The sequence below is a fragment of the Pristis pectinata genome, chromosome 5 (genome assembly GCF_009764475.1).
Source record: "Pristis pectinata isolate sPriPec2 chromosome 5, sPriPec2.1.pri, whole genome shotgun sequence".
NCBI lineage: Eukaryota > Metazoa > Chordata > Chondrichthyes > Rhinopristiformes > Pristidae > Pristis > Pristis pectinata.
Window position 1 is genome coordinate 16570384 of NC_067409.1, and position 20875 is coordinate 16591258.

General features: G+C 41.5%; 1 protein-coding gene across 2 annotated transcripts in view; it reads right to left on the reverse strand.

Annotated features, from left to right (window-relative positions):
• Positions 1-20875, reverse strand: part of lmbr1 (limb development membrane protein 1) — a 167728-nt gene that overhangs the window by 89648 nt on the left and 57205 nt on the right. For both annotated transcript variants that reach the window (XM_052016196.1, XM_052016197.1), the window contains exons 6-7: positions 18521-18647; positions 13744-13812 (exon numbers count right to left, since the gene is read on the reverse strand). In XM_052016196.1, the coding sequence (XP_051872156.1) occupies positions 13744-13812; positions 18521-18647 (196 nt within the window). The remainder of the gene's footprint in view (positions 1-13743; positions 13813-18520; positions 18648-20875) is intronic.

Consider the following 20875-nt stretch of genomic DNA (forward strand, 5'->3'; position numbering starts at 1 on the left):
ATCTCCTTTCTGGTCAATAGTGACCACCCTCACGTTTCGGGGGAAACAGAGGTCACGGCATTGAATGTTAAGGATAGATGGATATCTCACCTCCTCTTCCATCATTCATGCTTCCTGTGAGCACACAGGTGGCCATCAAAATGCATAATGTGCCAATCAGCAAACAGCACTGCAGCTCTGAACCCATGTATCCAATTCAAACTTATGCTAATATACAAGCTACAAAATGGTCATGTTTCTAGGAGAAGAAGCTAGGAAGTATAACAGAGTTTTCCAATCATTTTGTACCAAAATAACAACTAAAGTACAGAGATAGTGAAATGAGGCCATCATCCTCACTGTATGCATTCCACACACAACATTCTCTTTGCATCAACCTACATTTAATTGTGTGTGTGAAGTTTGCAGGTTCTCCCTGTGCCTGTCTGGGATTCCACCACCCACTGCTGGCTCCAGTTTCTATCCACATCCCAAAGACGTGCTGGTAGGTTAACTGGTGACTGTTGCTTGTCCCTGGTGTAGGTGGGTGCCCGAAGAATTAGGGTAGAGTTCATAGGATGAGAGAATACGCTACTGGTTCTGATGGGAATGCTTTGAGACTCAAATGAAGCAAATGGCCTCCGTGTCCTAAGATTATCATCTTCCTACTAACCCCTCCCTTTCTTCCCATTCTTCTCCTGTTTTGTTGACTTTACTTCTTTGTGTTGGAACCCCCATTCAATTCCAATTTTCCATTTATTCCTAGATTGCTCAACTAGTCTTCACTTTCTTTTCACTCTTCCCATTTATCTTGTGAATTACCAGAGAGCATTGGACACTAATCTTGTTTAGAAAATAAATTCAAAATTACTTTTTTTCCCTGAGAAATGTGGGCTCAAATGAAGATAAGAATGATATGGTCTTTCAGAATGATTATCTTTGAGTTCTACATAAACATACAATCAATGGTCCCCTGCCCAGAACCAGTTTCCTTTTAATAATTTATTTGAGTAAAGCTTCTAAAATTTGTCAACATTTCTTCACACTAATTGAGAAACAAAACTGCTAGGAACTGGAAAAAAAAATACACAAGTCATCTGAAAAAATGTCATTGATACATCTTGTATACAGTGGCATGCAAAAGGTTGGGCACCCCGGTCAAAATTTCTGTTACTGTGAATAGCTAAGTGAGTAAAAGATTAACTTTATGCCTTTTGGAAATAAGGTTAAGATGACACATTTCTTTAATATTTTAAGCAAGATTACTTTTTTTTTTACTTACATCTTTTACAGTTTCAAAATAACAAAAAAGGAAAAGGGCCTGAAGCAAAAGTTTGGGCACCCTGCATGGTCAGTATTTAGTAACACCCCCTTTGGCAAGTATCACAGCTCGTGAACGCTTTCTGCAGCCAGCTAAGAGTCTTTCAATTCTTGTTTGGGGGATTTTTGCCCATTCTTCCTTGCAAAAGCTTCTAGTTCTGAGAGATTCTTGTGCCATCTTGCATGAACTGCTCTTTTGAGGTCTATCCACTGATATTCAATGATGTTTCCATCAGGGGACTGTGAAGGCCATGGCAAAACCTTCAGCTTGTGCCTCTTGAAGTAGTCCACTGTGGATTTTGAGGTGTTTAGGATCGTTATCCTGTTGTAGAAGCCATCCTCTTTTCATCTTCAGCTTTTTTTTTTAAACAGACGGTGTGATGTTTGCTTCCAGAATTTGCTGGTATTTAATTGAATTCATTCTTCTCTCTACCGTGAAATGTTCCCATGCCACTGGCTGCAACACAAGCCCAAAGCATGATCGATCCACCCCCCTGCTTAACAGTTGGAGAGGTGTTCTTTTCATGAAATTCTGCACCCTTTTTTCTCCAAACATACCTTTGCTCATTGCGGCCAACAAGTTCTATTTTAACTTCATCAGTCCACAGGACTTGTTTCCCAAAATGCATCGGGCTCGTTTAGATGTTCCTTTGCAAACTTCTGACGCTGAATTTTGTGGTGAGGACGCAGGAAAGTTTGGAGAAAAAAGGCAGTGGCATGGGGAACATTTCACTGGTAGAGGGAAGAATGAATTCAATTAAATACCAGTAAATTCTGGAAGCAAACATTCACACCATCTATAAAAAAGCTGAAGATGAAAAGAGGACGGCTTCTACAACAGGATAACGATCCTAAACACAGCTCAAAATCCACAATGGACTACCTCAGGAGGCACAAGCTGAAGGTTTTGCCATGGCCCTCACAGTCCCCCGACAGAAACATCATTGAAAATCTGTGGATAGACCTCAAAAGAGCAGTTCATGCAAGATGGCACAAGAATCTCTCAGAACTAGAAGCTCTTGCAAGGAAGAATGGGCAAAAATCCCCCAAACAAGAATTGAAAGACTCTTAGCTGGCTGCAGAATGCGCTCACAAGTATCACACGCTGTGATACTTGCCAAAGGGGGTGTTACTAAGTACTGACTATGCAGGGTGCCCAAACTTTTGCTTCCGGCCCTTTTCCTTTTTTGTTATTTTGAAACTGTACAAGATGGAAATAAAAAAGTAATCTTGCTTAAAATATTAAAGAAATGTGTCATCTTTAACGTTATGCCTTTTGGAAATCAGATCACTGTATATATTGCACATACTTATTGGAAAAAAATCGCTACAGCACACAGGCCATCAAAATGCATAATGTGCTAAATCAGCAAACAGCACTCCAACTCTGAACCCATGTATCTGATTGAAACTTATAGGATATGCTAATAAACAAGCCAAATAATACAAAATGATCATATCTCAAGGAGAAGCTAGTAAGTATAACCGAGTTTGCTACATCACTTTGTACCAAAATAACAACTAAAGTACGTTGAATGGGAAATGAGGCCAACATCCTCACTGTGTGCATTCCACACATAACTAAATCAATCGTGGACTAATTCCCATTAAATAGGTCCTGCACATGTGATTCCAACTGTGAAATATGTCACACAGCAACACATAACATACCAAATTTTTTGATAAATGTTATAGAGACTTAAAAAGATTCTTCAATGTATATGTTCTGAAGTTACTTAGATTGTAGTTAACAACTAATCTAGAATGAAATGCTTCCAATCTTCCATATGCACTGTATAACTGTAGTAAGAATGCAGAGACAGTTGTATTAAACAGTTTGATTAATATTTGACTACTGCATTCCAATATGAAACAAGTGGAACACTGCAACTACATTTACTTTGAGCACTATAATATAAAATACAAACTGACAACAAATTTAAGACACCTTTTATTTTGCACATTTCCATTAATTATCAAAATCGAAGACTGGTGAGAATGCCTAATACAAATCTCATAGCTAGACAAACAATGAGATTTTCAGACTGATGTGTTCCCCGAGATCTTGTCTGCACACCCAAAATATTCTCGTGGGACCTTTAAACAGAAAGGAGGAAACAGGCAACATCAGGTCAGCTAATGTAATATTCATGGACAATGGAACATATTGAAGACTATGGGGATTTTGCCTAACACTATATGGGAGATGGGTTCAAATGACTGAACATCAATCTCACTTGCGCATGAGTAGACTTCCAATTATAGTCAATGAAGACCATCTTCCAAGGAAGAAGACACAGTTGCTCTTAATTTCTCTTTGAACATTGAATATTGAACAACTCCCCAGCCAAACACTAAGGGATTCACTTGTTTCATTACAGTATCTAAAGTTGTTAGTGACATCTGCTGGTTGATACACAAATTTACAGGACCAGCACTACATGAATACGATAAATTAAATCTGGAAGGCACCAATGGAGTAGTGTATAGGAACAGAGGGGCCTTGGGAGTGTACATTCTCAGATTCCTAAAAATTAGCAGGGTAGTTGAATAAGGTGGTTTTGAAACAATATGGGGGAATGCTTTCCTTTTTTGGCTGAGACACAGAATACAAGATTTAATATGCATCTTCTTGTATCTGCTTTCTCTGCTTCAAGGATGACTGATGAGGCTAATATGGGAACTCCAAACCCTGAAGCAGGTTCTAGTGCACTTCTTCTGCTGTTTATGCAGGGTTTCTGTATGCCCCCAATGCATGTACTCGAGGTCTTTAATGTTCCTCCACTTTGAGCAGTCATGGGCCAGGAATTCCCAGGTGTCAACAGAGATGGTGAAATTTTTTGAGAAGACTTTGAGCACATTCTTGAAGCTTTTCATGTTTATCTGGTAATCTCATCCCCAACAGAAACTGGAATAGAACATCGCTTGCGCAAGTCCTTGTTGGGCATGCGAACGATGAGATGTGCCCAAAGGAGCTGGAAATGTTAGCCTCAGAGAAGACACTGGCATTGATTCACTTATCCTTTCAGTGAATTTGGAAGATATTGCAGAGACAGTATTTGTGGTATCTTTCCAATGCCTTGAGGTGCGTGCCGTAGTAGCCCCGGCCTCAGAATTGCATTGGAGGGCAAGGTTCACTGCTGCCTGGTTTAATGTCAGGTCTGAAGTCTTGATCTTCAAAATAAGCTTTTCCTCAATCAACCAAAAGTTGTGTTGGCATGTTGAAGACTATGGTGAATTCCATCATCAATGTTTGCCTTTGTTAAGAGGTGACTTCCTACTTAAAAATGGTTGTCTATGTTTTCCAGGGTCTTGCAGTGAACCTTGTCAGAGGGCAGTGTTGTATAGCTTGGGCAGGTCAGTAGTTGATCCTTGTCTTGCGGATATAAAGTGCTAAACTTACCCTCCCAAGTTTCAGCAAAGGAATCAAACCTTGGCTTGGAACTCTGTCTCCATTCATGGGCAAATGCAAACATAGTTTGCATACTACAGCTCAACTTCTGAGGTTCCCATGACCTTAGGTCTCAACTGCTGTCTCCAAGGGTTTAACCATTTCCTACTAGTTCTTAAGATTAGCTTCACCGCTGCAAGTTTGTTGGATGCGAGGTACAGCATTGCGATGAAAATTTCAAATCTGTCTTACTAGAAGAGTATACAACACCAATAAGACCACAGCTGAAATACTACATACAATTGTGATCACCATGTTACAGGAAAGATGCAACTGCACTGGAGAGAATGCAGTCAAGATTTTAGCTTTGAGGGAAGATTAGATACACTGAGGTTGGTTTCTTTGGAACAAAGAAGGTTGAGGCAATACTTAACTGAGATGTATGCAATTACGAGAGCTAGACAGATTACATCGGATGAATCCAAAACCAGGGGACATAGATTTAAAATACGTGTATTGGTAGGAGGATTGGAGGAGAGATGAGGAGAGGTTTCTCCCCCAATGCAGGGACTGGCAGAGATCTGGAATTCACTGCCTGAAAGGGTGGTAAAAGCAGAAACCTTCACCACATATACAAAGTACTTGAATGTGAACTTGAAGAGCAGGCTTCAACCCAGACACAATAGACTCCTTCTGTATTGCACATTTCCTATGATTCTTCCATAAACAGAGCTTTACAAGCAATAAAGTAACAAACTGAAATATTCACCTACAGAGCACAGGCGAACGCGAGGTCAGCGCAGAACAGGCTAATGTGCTGAAGCACATTGAGGTTAAGAAAGGAGTAGCATTGGAGGTTCAGAAAAACATTAGGATAGATACCTGAGAGTCCCCAGGGCCAAACAGGATATACCCCAGGTTACTACAGGAAGAGATAGCCGGGACTTTGACGATGATATTTGAGTCCTCCCTGACCACAGGAGTGGTACCAGAGAATTGGAGGATAGCAAATATTGTTCTGTTGTTCAAGAAAGATAATAGGGATAATCCTGGGAATATTAGACCAGTGAGTCTTAAGTCAGTGGTTGGTAAACCATTAGAGATGATTCTTAGGGAGGACTTGAGCATTTGGAGAAGCGGTCTTATTAGCGATATCAACATGCCTTTGAGAGGGGCAGGTCATGTCTCACGAGCCCAAATGAGTTTTGAGAAGGTGACAAAACAAATTGATGAAGGTAGAGTGGTGTATATTAATTTTAGTAAGGCATTTGAAAAGTTTCACCAAAGGGAGGCACATTCAGAAAGTCACAAGGCATGGGATCCATGGAAACTTGGATGCATGGATTCAGAATTGGCTTGCCCACAGAAGGCAGAGGGTGGCAGCAGATGGACAGTATTCTGCCTGGAGGTTGGTGACTAGTGGTGTTCTGCAGGGGTCTGCTCTGGGACCACTTCTATTTCTGATTTTTATACATGGCTTGGATGAGGAACTGGAGAGAGGGGTTAGTAAGTTTGCAGATGACACGAAGGTTGGAGGTGTTGTGGATGGTGTAGAAGGTTGTTCTAGGTTACAACGGGATATAGACAGGATGCAGAGTTGGGTGGAGAAGTGGCAGATGGAGATCAATCTGGAAAACTGTGAAGTGATACACTTTGGAAGATCAAACTTTTCCCAGGGCAGCAATGGCCAAAACCAGAGGACATCCATTTGTGAGTGGAGGAAAATTTAGGGGAGATGTAAGAGGTAGATTTTTTTCTACCCCCCCCCCCCCCCACCACAGAGAGTGATGGGTGCCTGGAATGCACTGCCGGGGGTGGTGGTAGAGGTTGATACAATAGGCCCATTTAAAAGACTCTTGGATAGGCACATGGATGCAAGGAAAATGGAGGGTTATGGGCTGTGTAGGAGGGAAGGGTTAGATTGATCATGGGGTAGGTTTATATAGGTCAGCACAACATCGTGGGTCAAAGGGCCCGTACTATGCTGTACTGTCCTATGTTCTATGTAAATTTCCATTGATGAAATAACAGTCCACTTCTAGTTGGAGATTCGTAAGCTTCACAGAATCTTATAGTGCAGAAGTAGTCATTTTGAAAGAATCATCCCTTTACTCACAGCCTCATTCCCATTCACTCCAAACAGCCCTGCAAATATTTCAAGTCTTTATTCAAATCACTCCTAGAAGTTATGAATGCATTCCCTTCCAATATCCTTTCAAGGAATGCAATGCAAATGTCAACTGTCTAAATGAAAAAAATGTCCTCATTGTTTATTTGCTCGCTTCTTAAATCTCTACCCTCTGATTATTGATCATTCCGTGACTCTGAAGCAACTTTTCATGGGTAGTCCATTAAACCTCACATGATTTTGCATATCCAAATCTGGTCTTAGAGTGGTACTGTGGTGCAGTATTTAGTGCTGCTGCCTCACAGCCCTAGGAACTCAGAATCAATCCTGAACCCCTTGGGTACAGTCTGTGTGGAGTTAGCATGTCCTGCCCATGACTGCATGTGTTTTAACCAAGTGCTCTTTTCCTTCCACATCCAAGACATGCTGGTAGGTCAAGTATCTACTGTAAATTACCCCTTAATGTAGATAAGCAGCTAAAGAATCAAAGAGGAACTGACAGGCATCCAAGAGAGGAAAAAAAGTTGTGTGTGGGGGGGGGGGGGGGGGGGGGGGGGAGAAGGGGGGGGAGTGGAAAAAGGAACTGATGGGGTTGCTAGAAAGCCCTATGGTTTCTTTCTATATTTTAATAAGCAAGCAAGCTCAGACATCTTTTAAAAGGATAGGTGAATAGGTAGTTTAAAAAGGCACATGGGATGCTTTTCTTTACTGGATGACACTAGTTTAACTTTAGTCTTTCAACATATCCTTTTAACCCTTTCTATTTTCTAGTACCCGGGTTACGAACGCCCGACTTACGAACGGCAGGAAGAAGGCACGGAATTGGGCGCAGAACAGTTTGTCTGTCAGTGTTGACTTTTTCCAGGTGATGGAGGTGGCGAATGGCTGGATCGTGGATTTCATGTGTTACAGTCTGTACCGCTATTTCAGGGCAGGGATGTTCGAGGAGTTCCGAATGATGAGGGACGCCATGAATGGTCACCAGCCCCCTCTCCCGCTGCCCCCACCCACCATATTTCTCTCTCTATCTCCCTCTCTTTCTACCTATCCAGCACTCTCCCCCGACAGGTCGTCCCCAGGTAATGACTGAGGTCCATTTCTACAGATGTCAAGTTGATTTTGTCCGTCAGTCAGAAAATACACAAAACTCACTCGATGCAGTAACTGTACCTCCACAGAACTGTACTGTAATGAATGACACCAAAGCACATAAGACTGATGACAGTCTTCACATGTCCCGGCGATAACAAGTTATGCTGTATTTTAGATTGCTTCAAATTATGTGTGGAATTATAATGAAACTGAAATCAAAATTCCATTTGGATCTTAATATATAGCAATAAGTAACTGAAGCTTCCGGTGATTTAGGAATAATTGATGCTAGATGTGAACTGTACGTAATTGTTCCGACTTACATACAAATTCACCTTACGAGCAGATTGGGAGGCAGATTTTAGAAAGATACGAAAATAACAGGGTTATTACGAAAGACTTCAACTTCCCAAATATTGATTGGCACCTACTTAGTGCCAAAGGCTTAGACGGGGTGCAGTTTGTTAAGTGCGTCCAGGACAGATTCCTGACGCAGTATGTTGACAGGCCGACTAGAGGAAATGCCATATTAGATCTAGTTTTAGGTAATGAACCAGGTCTGGTGACAGATCTATCAGTGGGTGAGCATTTGGGGGACAGTGACCATTGCTCCATAACCTTTAGAATTGTCATGGACAGGGATAGGAGCAAAGAGGACGGGAAGATATTTAATTGGGGGAAGGCAAATTATGAGGCTGTAAGGCGAGAACTTGGGAGTGTAAATTGGGGTGACATTTTTGAAGGGAAATGTACTATGGAGATGTGGTCGATGTTCAGGGATCTCTTGCAGGATGTTAGGGATAAATTTGTCCCGGTGAGGCAGAGAAGGAATAGTAGGGTGAAAGAACCGTGGGTGACCAGAGAGGTGGAACAACTAGTTAGGAAGAAGAGGGCAGGATACATAAGGTGTAAGCAGCAAGGATCGGACAGGGCTCGTGAGGAATATAGAGTAGCAAGGAAGGAGCTCAAGAAAGGGCCGAGGAGAGCGAGAAGGGGACATGAAAAGGCTTTGGCGAGTAGGGTTAAGGAGGATCCCAAAGCTTTTTTCTCATACCTAAAGAGCAGAAGGATGGCTAGGGTAAAGGTATGTCTGATTAAAGACAAAGGTGGGAGGATATGCCTGGAAGCTGTGGAAGTGGGTGAGGTTCTCAATGAATACTTCTCTTCAGTATTCACCAAGGAGAGGGGTCTTGATGATGCTGAGAACAGTGTTGGTAAGGGTAACGTTCTAGAGAATGTAGATATCGAGAGAGAGGATGTGTTGGAGTTGTTAGAAAATATTAGGACAGATAAGTCCCCGGGGCCTGACAGAATATTCCCCAGGCTGCTTCGTGAGGCAAGGGAGGAGATTGCTGAACCATTGGTTAGGATATTTGAGTCCTCGTTGTACATGGAGATGGTACCGGAGGATCGGAGGGTGGCGAATGTTGTCCCCTTATTCAAAAAAGGTAGCAGGGATAGTCCAGGGAATTACAGACCAGTAAGCCTTACGTCTGTGGTGGGCAAGCTGTTGGAAAGGATTCTAAGAGATAGGATCTATGAGCATTTGGAGAAACATGGACTGATTAGGGACAGCCAGCGTGGTTTTGTGAAGGGAAGATCTTGCCCCACAAGCCTGATAGGGTTCTTTGAGGAGGTGACCCAGGAAGATTGATGAGGGTAGTGCAATGGATGTGGTCTACGTGGATTTTAGTAAGGCGTTTGACAAGGTTCCGCATGGTAGGCTTCTTCAGAAGGTCAGAAACCAAGGGATCCAGGGAAGCTTGGCCGTGTGGATTCAAAATTGGCTTGCCTGTAGAAAGCAGAGGGCTGTAGTGGAGGGAGTGCATTTAGATTGGAGGGCTGTGACTAGTGGTGTCCCACAGGGATCAGTTCTGGGACCTCTACTTTTTGTGATATTTATTAACGACTTAGATAAGGGGGTGGAAGGTGGGGTTAGCAAGTTTGCAGATGACACAAAGATCGGTGGTGTTGTGGATAGTGTGGAGGGCTGTAGAAGCTTGCAGAGGGATATTGATAGGATGCACAGCTGGGCTGACAAGTGGCAGATGGAGTTCAATCCAGAGAAGTGTGAGGTGGTACACTTTGGAAGGACAAACTCCAAGGCAGAGTACAAGGTAAATGGCAGGATTCTGGGCAGTGTGGAGGAACAGAGGGATCTGGGGGTTCATATCCACAGATCACTGAAAGTTGCCTCGCAGGTGGATAGGGTAGTTATGGGATGTTAGCTTTCATAAGTCGGGGGATCGAGTTTAAGAGCCACAAAGTGATGATGCAGCTTTACAAAACTCTGGTTAGACCACACTTGGAGTACTGTGTCCAGTTCTGGTCTCCTCATTATAGGAAGGATGTGGAGGCGTTGGAAAGAGTGCAGAGGAGATTTACCAGTATGGATTATGAGGAGAGACTAAAGGAGCTAGGGCTGTTCTCATTGGAGAGAAGAAGGATGAGGGGAGACATAATAGAGGTATACAAGATATTGAGAGGAATAGATAGAGTGGACAGCCAGCACCTCTTTCCCAGGGCGCCAATGCTCAAAACAAGAGGACATGGCTTTAAGGTATTGGGTGGGAAGTTCAAGGGTGATGTCAGAGGGAGGTTTTTCACCCAGAGAGTGGTTGGTGCATGGAATGCGCTGCCTGGGGTGGTGGTGGAGGCTGATACATTGGACAAGTTCAAGAGATTGTTAGGTATTGTTCTATGGAACAGACTCAAAAACAGAACCTGTTCGTAATCCGGGGACTTCCTATATTTACATATTTTGGACAAAGGGTACAGGCAAACAATGGAATAAGATTTTTGGTAAAGTGGAAGAAAAAAAGGAAGGCAACAAACAAGGTAATATTGTTAAGATATTAAAAAAATGCCTTTGCAGCAGCTGTGGAGTTGTTAATCACAGAGTAAAGAGTTACACCACTGAGCCACCAGGAGGCGAGACCAACTTTATTGCACTTGGTTGACTCAGTGACTTTTCCAGTAAATTTCCACTGTATTCTCACCAAAGGCCTTGATGTCCCAAAAGAATTAGAGAATTTACTCCAGATGGGGCCTAACCAGTGTCTCAAAGGGATTAACATACCTTCTTTTTATACTTTGTGCCTCTATTTACAAGTAATCTGCATGCCTTCAAAACAGCCTTCCTAACATGTCTTGCCATCTTCCAAGTCATATCCAGACCTTCTTATTCCGGCTTCTGCCCTCTTCCTTTCCAGTCCTGATGAAGGGCCTCGACCGGAAACATCAACTGTTTATTTCTCTCCATAGATGCTGCCTGACCTGCTGAGTTCCTCCAGCACTTTGCGTGCATTGCTCTAGACCTCTATCTTCTTGCACCCATTTCATAACCTCACTATTTTCCAATCTCTTCCTCCCAGTACTACTAATTGATCAAAGCTGCAGTATTTTAAATAGTCAGACCATCCAACGATTATATACTTAATAAACTGAATCTTCCCCCAACCTACTCTTCAAAGACTTACTTGCTGTCAGTACACCATATGGTGGCAAGACTGGATATTGATATGGAAAATATCACGACCAATCTGACACAGCATGCAAATTAGAAAGTAACTTTAGAGCAACGAAACATAATGCACTTAAAACAGGAGATTTAACAAATTAAATTGAACATTAACTTAAGACCACAAGCTTGATTGGAATGCTTTCAAAAGTGCCTTAAAGGGAAAAAGAGACTGCATAAAGGAGTTTTAGAAAGGAACCACAGAGTTTAAGGCCTTGGCAACTGAAGGCATTGCCACCAATGATGGCATAATGTACTTAAGAAAAAAGTGGTCAAGAGACCCAGGTTAGTGAAAGACAGGCACAGTAGCCCTTGTTCCTTGCACTCATTGAAAGACCCCAATCCATGGTAAAACTTGTGCATTTGAAGAAAGGTTCCTTGGTGGAGAGGGAGTTCGTCATTTCCTTCAAGGAGGTTCTGATGCTACCTGGTAATAACCAAGCCACATAGTATACTGCTTCTCTCAGATGGGCATCACCCAGTTACACTGGGTGCTGCTCCAATCCAGGTGCTTGTGCTCCCATTTTTCAAAAACATCACTGGCCAAGTTTTCAAGTACATGTGCTACTTCAACCAACTCTAGGCTACTAGGGTCTTTCTGTGACACCACAGTGTGTGACAAGAAGTTTCCAGACATAAATTATGCTAGATCTCGGATTCTCTTCCTTGGACCAACAAAACAGAAGCCTCTGATCTCACTATATCAGGATCAACCCTTGACACCCTACCACTGCCTATGATCCACACTGTGTGTTTTTAGATGAAAAGAGAAGTTAGTTGCTTTGCAAGACCCAGTCTTTCCAGATGAAGCAGCAATTTCTTTGCACTCCTTACAATCAAATGCAATCTCATCTATTTCAGAGAAAACAGAGGCATATAGGATAATCGCTTTGTGAAGCACCTGCATTCAGGCTATAGGAGTGACCTAGAGCTTCCAGTTCCCTGCTACTTTAATTCCCTATCACATCTGCACTGTGATGCATCTGTCTATGTCCTCCTGCACTGCTACAATGAAACACAATGCACGCTTGAGGAACAACATCTCATCTTTCATGTTGCTGGATTCTGTATCAAATTTTCCAACTCGCTCTTTGTCTGGATCAGAACTGGCCACTTCTGGCCATTCTCATTTTGGCTTTGTTCTTTTTCTGGCCTGCCGGACATGTCCCACAGCCTTGCTATTAGCAGCACATCACACAAAGTTTGATTCTAACAATTACATTAATTAATTTTGTCCCACCCTATCAGAGATATTTCCCCTTGCTCTACCCATACATCCCCCACCTTCTCTGCTATTGAAAACCAACTCACTTTCTCAGTTCTAACAAGAAGTCTCAGACCTGAAATGTTAACTGTTTCTCTTTCCATGATGCCCTCAGACCTGCTGAATATTTCCAGCATTTTCTATTCATTTCAGATTTCCAGATCTGCATTCTTTAATTTTAAAGAAAGTTTTCTAAGGAAACCAGTTTGTATGCAACTTCTCAACACATTTACTTAAAGAAAACTATTCTCACATAATTGCATTAATGCCGAGTCATTAGACACTGCATTTTTTTTACATCCTAATTGTGACAAAAACAAATGCAAAAGAAGTGCATGGTACACAATAGACTTACAGTTCAAGAAAATTGATCTTGGTAACATCAAATGGAACAGAACTTGGGAACTGAAAATATGCAGCCATATTGCATTGCACATTTAGTGCTTGGGGCAGAGGAAAACTTTCTATCCCTAAAATTCTTTGAGAATTCCATTTAAAATGAGAAAAAGTGAAGGTGAGTCATCAGAACCAACCGTGATCAACATCACAGGAAGTTACTCTCCGCTGTTATTCTACAAATTTTCACAAAACGTGCTGAAAGCAGAATAAAACATTTTTCCCTGCAAATTTGATACTTTTAGAAAATATTTTCAACAGTATGTTTTCCTAAATTATGTGGATTTCCCACTAAACCCTGTCCATGTCTTTTTAAAATCCATGCAATAATCTTGACAATCCCACCACCCAATTAATTTACTGATGTCCAGAATCCTATTGGCTCCTTCATTGGAGCTTACCCAGTTCCATTAGGCATTGGGCTCTGTCATTTCTTTTGGGCTCCACATAAACATGACCCCTGCTTAATCTCTTGTTACAGCCTGAGTTTTGTGATAGGACAATGGTTCCTTATGTTGCTGCTGCAGTCTTCAGTATTCCACCACAGTGATGCAACCAACATCACTCCAACCAGAAAATGTACCCTGTTTTGTAGCAACACAGCATGGATAATAAATAACTCAATCTTTTACAGTTACTGAATAGTTACTTACACAATAGTAGTAATCCACCCATCAACGAGATGCAGGAATACAAATAAGGAAGATAAAATTCCCAAAGATCTGCAGGAGGAAACAACCCAGTAATAAGACACCTTTAGCTAAATTTGCTCCATTCATTGTTCAAAAACCAAAAGAGCTAATTAGTTCATAACCATTTTGGAATATACAACAAACAGCCACCATAGTAAAATGCATGACATACGACTAGAATTATGTATATAAGAAGAAAATAATTAAGTAAATAAGTGAGGACTGTTACTAGATTTTACTGTAAGTTCACCCCTTCTTGAAATTAAGTACCTAAAAGACAGTTGCAAAAAATATTCCACTAGAATTTAGAAAGTGTGTGCAGTAATTGTCTGGACAAATCTGTAAACTCAGCATTAATCTTTCTTTTGGCTTAATGCTTATCCGGTTCAGGGAGAATGTTCACCAAATCATAGCCCACTTTCAACAGAAATACAATAACCAAGGTTTGTACCTCCAAAATTCTTAGAGCATGCTTGAAACAATGGATCTGTAAGAGTTACTTTGGGACAACAGTCTGATATTAAAGATCATGCAAATCATAAACCACTCCACTATCAGTTTTGCTCTTCACAATAGCATCTGAATTCCTCAATCTAATTACTTCTTTGGAATAACCCCCATGAAGGTAGACTTCCAGAAAATGGATAATATATTGTGTTAGTAATTGTTCTAATTGTGGTCTTTCTTGTATAATTTTGTACAATTTGTTTAATTTATGCTTTTCTTGTGAATATTGTCTCTCTGATGCTGTGTGCCTGTGATGCTACTGCAAGCAAGTTTCTCATTGGACCTGTGCATACAACAATAAGCTTGACTTTGACATCTTGATGTGAAAGTGCACACATATGCCTCACAACCAGAAGTATTTTTGAATCATGAGGTTATTGCAATTAATACAAGTAAATAGAGCAGCTAATTTACACACTTGAGTCCCAATAACATTGTATTTGTTCAAACAGCAGTGAGATATGACCTGATAATCTGTTCTCATACTACTTAAGAACTCCATAAAATGTAAAGAAGTCGTATAAATATCTCTGCGAAGTTACATTCAGATCAGCCATGAGCTTACCAAATGACAAAGCGGCTTCAAGGGCTGTGGGGCCCATTCCTCCTTTGTCATTTAATAAGGTTGGTTAAGACAATCATTACAATTGACACAGGCTTTCAGAATTCACTAGGAGTTCTATAGAAATCTAAAGTGTTCTAAAAGCATCAATAGTGGTTTTTAAATGGTCAAATCTCTTGTGGTTATTTAGAAAGTTGGGATGTTGTAATAAAAACACTTAACGGATTTGACATAATATATAGTAGTCACGTAATATGCCCAGAAGAGTTGAGAGTTAGAACGTAGAACAGTACAGCTCAGTGCAGGCCCTTCAGCCCATGATGTTGTGCCAATCTATATAAACCTACTCCATAATCAATCTAACCCTTCCCTCCTAAACAACCCATAACCCTCCATTTTTCTTACATCCATGTGCCTAGCTAAGAATCTCTTAAATGCCCCTATTGTATCAGCCTCTACTACTACTCCCAGCAGTACGTTCCAGGCAACCACCACTCTGTAAAAAGAAAACCTACCTCTGACATCCCCCCCTTAACTTTCCTCCTCTGACCTTAAACTGATGTTCTCTGGTATTGGCTGTCCACTATCTACGCCCCTCATAATCTTATACACCTCTATCAAATCGCCTCTCATCCTGTGTGACTCCAAAGAGAAAATGAGACTACTAGAACTGAAAACAATACTCTTAAGTGTGGTCTAACCAGAGTTTTATGGAGCTGCAACATTACCTGATGTCTCTTGAACTCAATTCCCCCAACTAATAAAGGCCAGCACACCATACACCTTCTTAGCCACCCTATCAACTTGCATGGCAACTTTAAGGGATCTATAGACTTGGATCCCAGGATCCCTCTGTTCCTCCACACTGCTAAGAACCCTGCCAGTAACATTGTACTCCTCCTCCATGTTCAATCTTCCAAAGTGTATCATTTCACACTTCCAGATTGAACTCCATCCCTCGTCCAAGTCACGTATAAAAGTCACAAAGAGCAGCGGTCTCAGAACAGACCCTTGCGGAACACCACTAGTCACCAACCTCCAGGTAGAATAGTCTCCATCTACTACCACCTTCTGTGGGCAAGCCAATTCCGAATCCATGCAGCCAAGTCTCCATGGATCTTATGCCTCATAACTTGCTGGATGAGCCTACCACGGGGAACCTTGTCAAACACCTTACGAAAGTCCATATACACCACATCCACCGGTCTACCTTCATCAATTTATTTTGTCACCTCCTTGAAAAACTAAATTAGGCTCATGAGGCATGACCGGCCCCTCACAAGGGTATGCTGACTGTCCCTAATAAGACTGCTTCTCCAAATGCTCATAAATCCTGTCCCTAAGAATCCTCTCCAATAGCTTGCCTACCACTGATGCAAGACTCACTGGTCTATAATTCCCAGGATTATTCCTGGGAACATTAGCCATCCTCCAATCCTCCAGCACAACTCCCGTGGCCAGGGAGGACGCAAATATCATCGTCAACACCACAGCAATCTCTTCCCTCACTTCCTGTAGTAACCTGGGGTACATCCTGTCTGGCCAACATCCCCCTGATTTTTCAGAAGCTCCAACATTACCTCCTTCTTAACCTCAACATGCTCCAGCACATTAGCCTGTCTACACGGACCTCACATTCAAAGTCCCTCTCCCTAGTGAAAACTGAAGCAAAGTATTCATTAAGGACCTCACCTACTTTCTCCACCTCCAGGCACACATTTCCTCATTTATCCCTGATCAGTCCTACCGTCACTCTGGTCATCCTCCTTTTCTTCACATATGTGTAGAACACCTTGGGGTTTTCCATGATCCTACTCACCAAGGACTTCTCATGCCCCCTTCTAGCTCTAAGTCCATTCTTAAGCTCCTTCCTGGCTACCTTGTAACTCTCCAGAGCCCTGTCTGATCCATGCTTTCTAAACCTCAGGTAAGCTTCCTTCTTCCTCTTGACAAGATATTCGACATCTCATCAACCACGGTTCCTTCACTCTACCATCCTTACCCTGTCTCAGTGGGACAAACCTATCCAAAACCCCATGCAAGTGTTCCCTAAACAGCATCCACATATCTGCTGTGCATTTCCCTGAGAGCATCTGTTCCCAATTTACAGTCCCAAGTTCTCGCCTAATACCAGTGTAATTAACACCCGCCCCCCCCAATTAAAAACTTTCCCATATCATCTGCTCCTATCCTTGTCCATGGCTATGCTAAAGATCAGGGAGTTGTGGTCGCTGTCTCCAAAATGCTTGCCCACCGAGAGGTCTGTCACCTGACCAGGTTCATTGCCTAGTATGAGATGCAGTATGACCTCTCCTCCAGTCAGTCCATCCATATACTGTGTCCCAGACACACCTAACAAAATCTGCCCCATCTAAACATTTTGCACTAAGGAATTGCCAATCAATGTTAGGGAAGTTGAAGTCACCCATGACAACAACCCTGTTATCTTTGCACCTTTCCAAAATCTGCCTACTCATCTACTCCTCAGTGTCCCCGTGGCTGCTGGAGAGCCTACAGAATACTCCCTATAGAGTGATTGCACCCTTCTCGTTTCTAATTTCCACCCACACTGACTCAGTACATGACCCTTCCACAACATCCTCCCTTTCTGCAGCTGAGATACTATCTCTTATTAGCAATGCCACTCCCCCATACACCCTCCCCCCTTTACCTCCAACCCCAGAACATCAAGCAGCCAATCCTGCCCTTGTGACAGCCAAGTCTCTGTAATGGCCACAACATCGTAATTCCATCCTCCAAGTTCATCACCCTTATTCTCAATGCTTCTTGCATTAAATACACTCCGACCCATCCAACTGTCTGCATTTATGCCCTATCCACTGCCTGTCCTTCCTCTCTGCACATTGCACCTACCTTTACACCAAGTGCTCCATCATCTGACCTAACATGCTGGTTCCCATCCCCCTGCCAACCCAGTTTAAACCCTCCCCAACAGCTCTAGCAAACGTGCTCACAAGGACATTGGTCCGCCTCCAGTTCAGGTGTAACCCGTCCCTTTTGTACAGGTCTTACCTTCCGCAGAAGAGATCCCAGTGATCCACAAATCTGAAACTCTGCCCCCTGCACCAACTCTTCAGCCACATATTCATCTGCCATATCATCCTATTCTTACCCTCACTAGAGTGTGGCACATGCAGCAAGCCAGAAATTACCACCCTTGAGTTCCTGCTTTTTAGCTTCCTTCCTATCTCCCTATATTCCCTCTTCAGGACCTCATCTCTTTTCCTATCTATGTTGTTGGTACCAATGTGTACCCCAGCTTCTGGCTACTCACCCTCCCCCTTAAGAATGCTGTGGACTCGATCCGAGACGTCTCTGTCCAAACATTTCTGAACAAACTCTAAATCCCTGCTATTCCATTAACAGCTTTATAGCCCAGACGCACAGCCTGCACCAACAATACATGCATTACACCAACACAAGAGGAATATTGCAACTTCGATACCAGACCAGCAAGTTGCTTCAATTCTCTAGTTGGATGTTTTTAAAAATCAGTAACCAGTGCCATTATCTGCCCTAAACACTGAAGTATTTGTTTTATTTAATAGTTTCTGGGGGTAATGTATGGGACAGAGAACAAAATCCAAAATGTAGCATTACATCACTTTTAAACAATCTATTAAAATTTAGAATTTTCAGTTCACTTACCATACAAAGATTCCATACTGGCAGCATCGTTATTAATCAAGGCAGAAGCCACCCAAACTATTCCCAAAATGAGGAGTCCAAGAAGAATAAGCATGACTAGAGTCTCCAGAATTCGTGCTCTAATTCCCTAAAAGTAAATGGAAAACAGCATGTTGACATATTAAAGCCACAATTTTTGTGGTTAAGAAACATACAATTTCATTCACAGTCTGTAAAGTATGGCATCCTGTTTGCATCCAGAGCATGCTGAGCAACACTAACAGGGAGGAAAAGAACAATCACTTCACCAGTACGAGATTAAAACAAGGACTATGGTGTTTGGCAGGCAAAGCATTCTATACCCTAGAAATAACAATGAAATCACATAACATTTTTTATTTTACTTTAATAGCAAGTAGAAGTCAAACAAAAATCAAAGCAAAAATCCAGGACAGCAATTGTACAGTAGGAAAAAATTAAAACTAATAAGAATCCCACCCTCAAAGACACAAGATGCCCTTCATTCCCAACCTATTTCACAAAACAAGTTGAAGCAGTCCAACCAATTTCAGAACTCACCTCCAAGTAACCCAATAATTAAAAAACTATGTAATATTCAAAGGTCAGGATTCCTTTGTCAATTTTCCCCTCCCCATATTAAAGATTTGGGCATCAGCCCTGTTCAAACAGTCCTTTTTCGTTAAATAAGAAAAAGCTTGAAGTGTGTGGTGCCCTAAGACAGACCCAAGCTATATTATGAATCAGTCAGCAAACAAAAAAAGTAATTATTTCAGGATGGGTAATTGTTTTGGACAGGCCCCAAGCAGCAGTCACATCTGATCATTCAGGAAAATATTTTGCACAATGGTGCGAACAAACTCTTTTGATCTCCACTAGCCTTTGAAGAATGGCAATTTTCATAAACAGGAATACCAATCATTTAAACAGCAAAAGATGCAAAATGAATCAAGCACTATCATGGGCAGAAGGAAAGGATACAGAGAAACTGCAGTTGGAAAATGAATTAGCTAAAGTTGTCTTATTTATAACAGTACCCACATAGAAGTTCTACAGATTGTGCCAAGCATCTTTCAATTCTTCGGTCCATGTAAACTCGTTACCTACTTTTTAAAATAACTGCAGGATCCCATCCCTAAAAGGGCATCAGTGAACCAGCTGGGTTTTTACTTACAATTTTATGGAAGATTTCTGGTAGTAACCCACCAATCACTGCAATTACTAAATTCAACAGCTTGTCGTAATTTCAGCATTAGTCATAACCATTTGTCCAATACAAGATATGTTCTTTAATCGTAAAACTAATTATACAACAATCATTAACCTGGAAAAAATGTACTGTACTTAAAATGGACGATTCTCACTGGTAATACAAGCAGAAACAAAGACCATTTACAAGTTTATTTTATACATGAAATGAATTTATTTTTTGGTAAATTCAAAGTCCAAAAATACCTCTAGACTGAACTGCTTACTCCAAGTCTGTACTCCTAACAGCAACAGGAATATTTTAACATGCAAACTCAAATTCATTTTCTCCAATCTATTCCAGCAGAATACAGATCCCACCTTGAATCATTTACACTTAGATGAAGGGACAGTATTTTATTGATACAATCAGTTTTGCCATTCCATTCTCACTCCAATTGCCAGCAAAACCAAACATCAAGAGAAAATTATAGTCCCAAATCCATTCAAAATTATGTGGGAAAACAAACAAATGGAAATATACTGTCAGTACAAACTGGCTGCTTTGGCACCAGCAGCAGGATGGCCATTGAATTAAGAGATATTATCCTACTTCAGAAGAAAGTGCTCTTCTGGAGTTCGGATGACAGCAGATTGTTCCCAAGTTTTTTTTACAGTTAGATGTTAGAACCCAATGCTCAATATATTTTATTTATCTTTGGTATAAAAGTGACAAAAAGTGTTAACCAATATCAAAACTCAAAGAACAAGAAAGCTGCCCAATGGAAGGCATAGCCCTACTAAATGACAAACTACTATTATTTACATTGTTCACATTTTTTTCAAGTGACCCTCACTGGGCAAATCTCACTCAAACACTACATAGTTCATAGATTCAAAGTGAAGAAGAGTAACGTGTGTTTACTGTGTGACCCATGGTCCTTGTCTGCTAAATGAGATAGTAAAAATAGGTGACAATTGTGAAGCAGCAAATAGTTGCGATCTTGTAAACAATGCCTTGGTCTGTAACTTAAGTCAACCTTTGGTTAATGACACCTGAAGTAAAAATCTGTCAAAATACTGATACAGTATCTCAGTTCCATACCTACCTCAGACGGAATACTAGTGTTTGTTTTTGCATAAAGAATGATTAGTGTCCATTGTATAGTG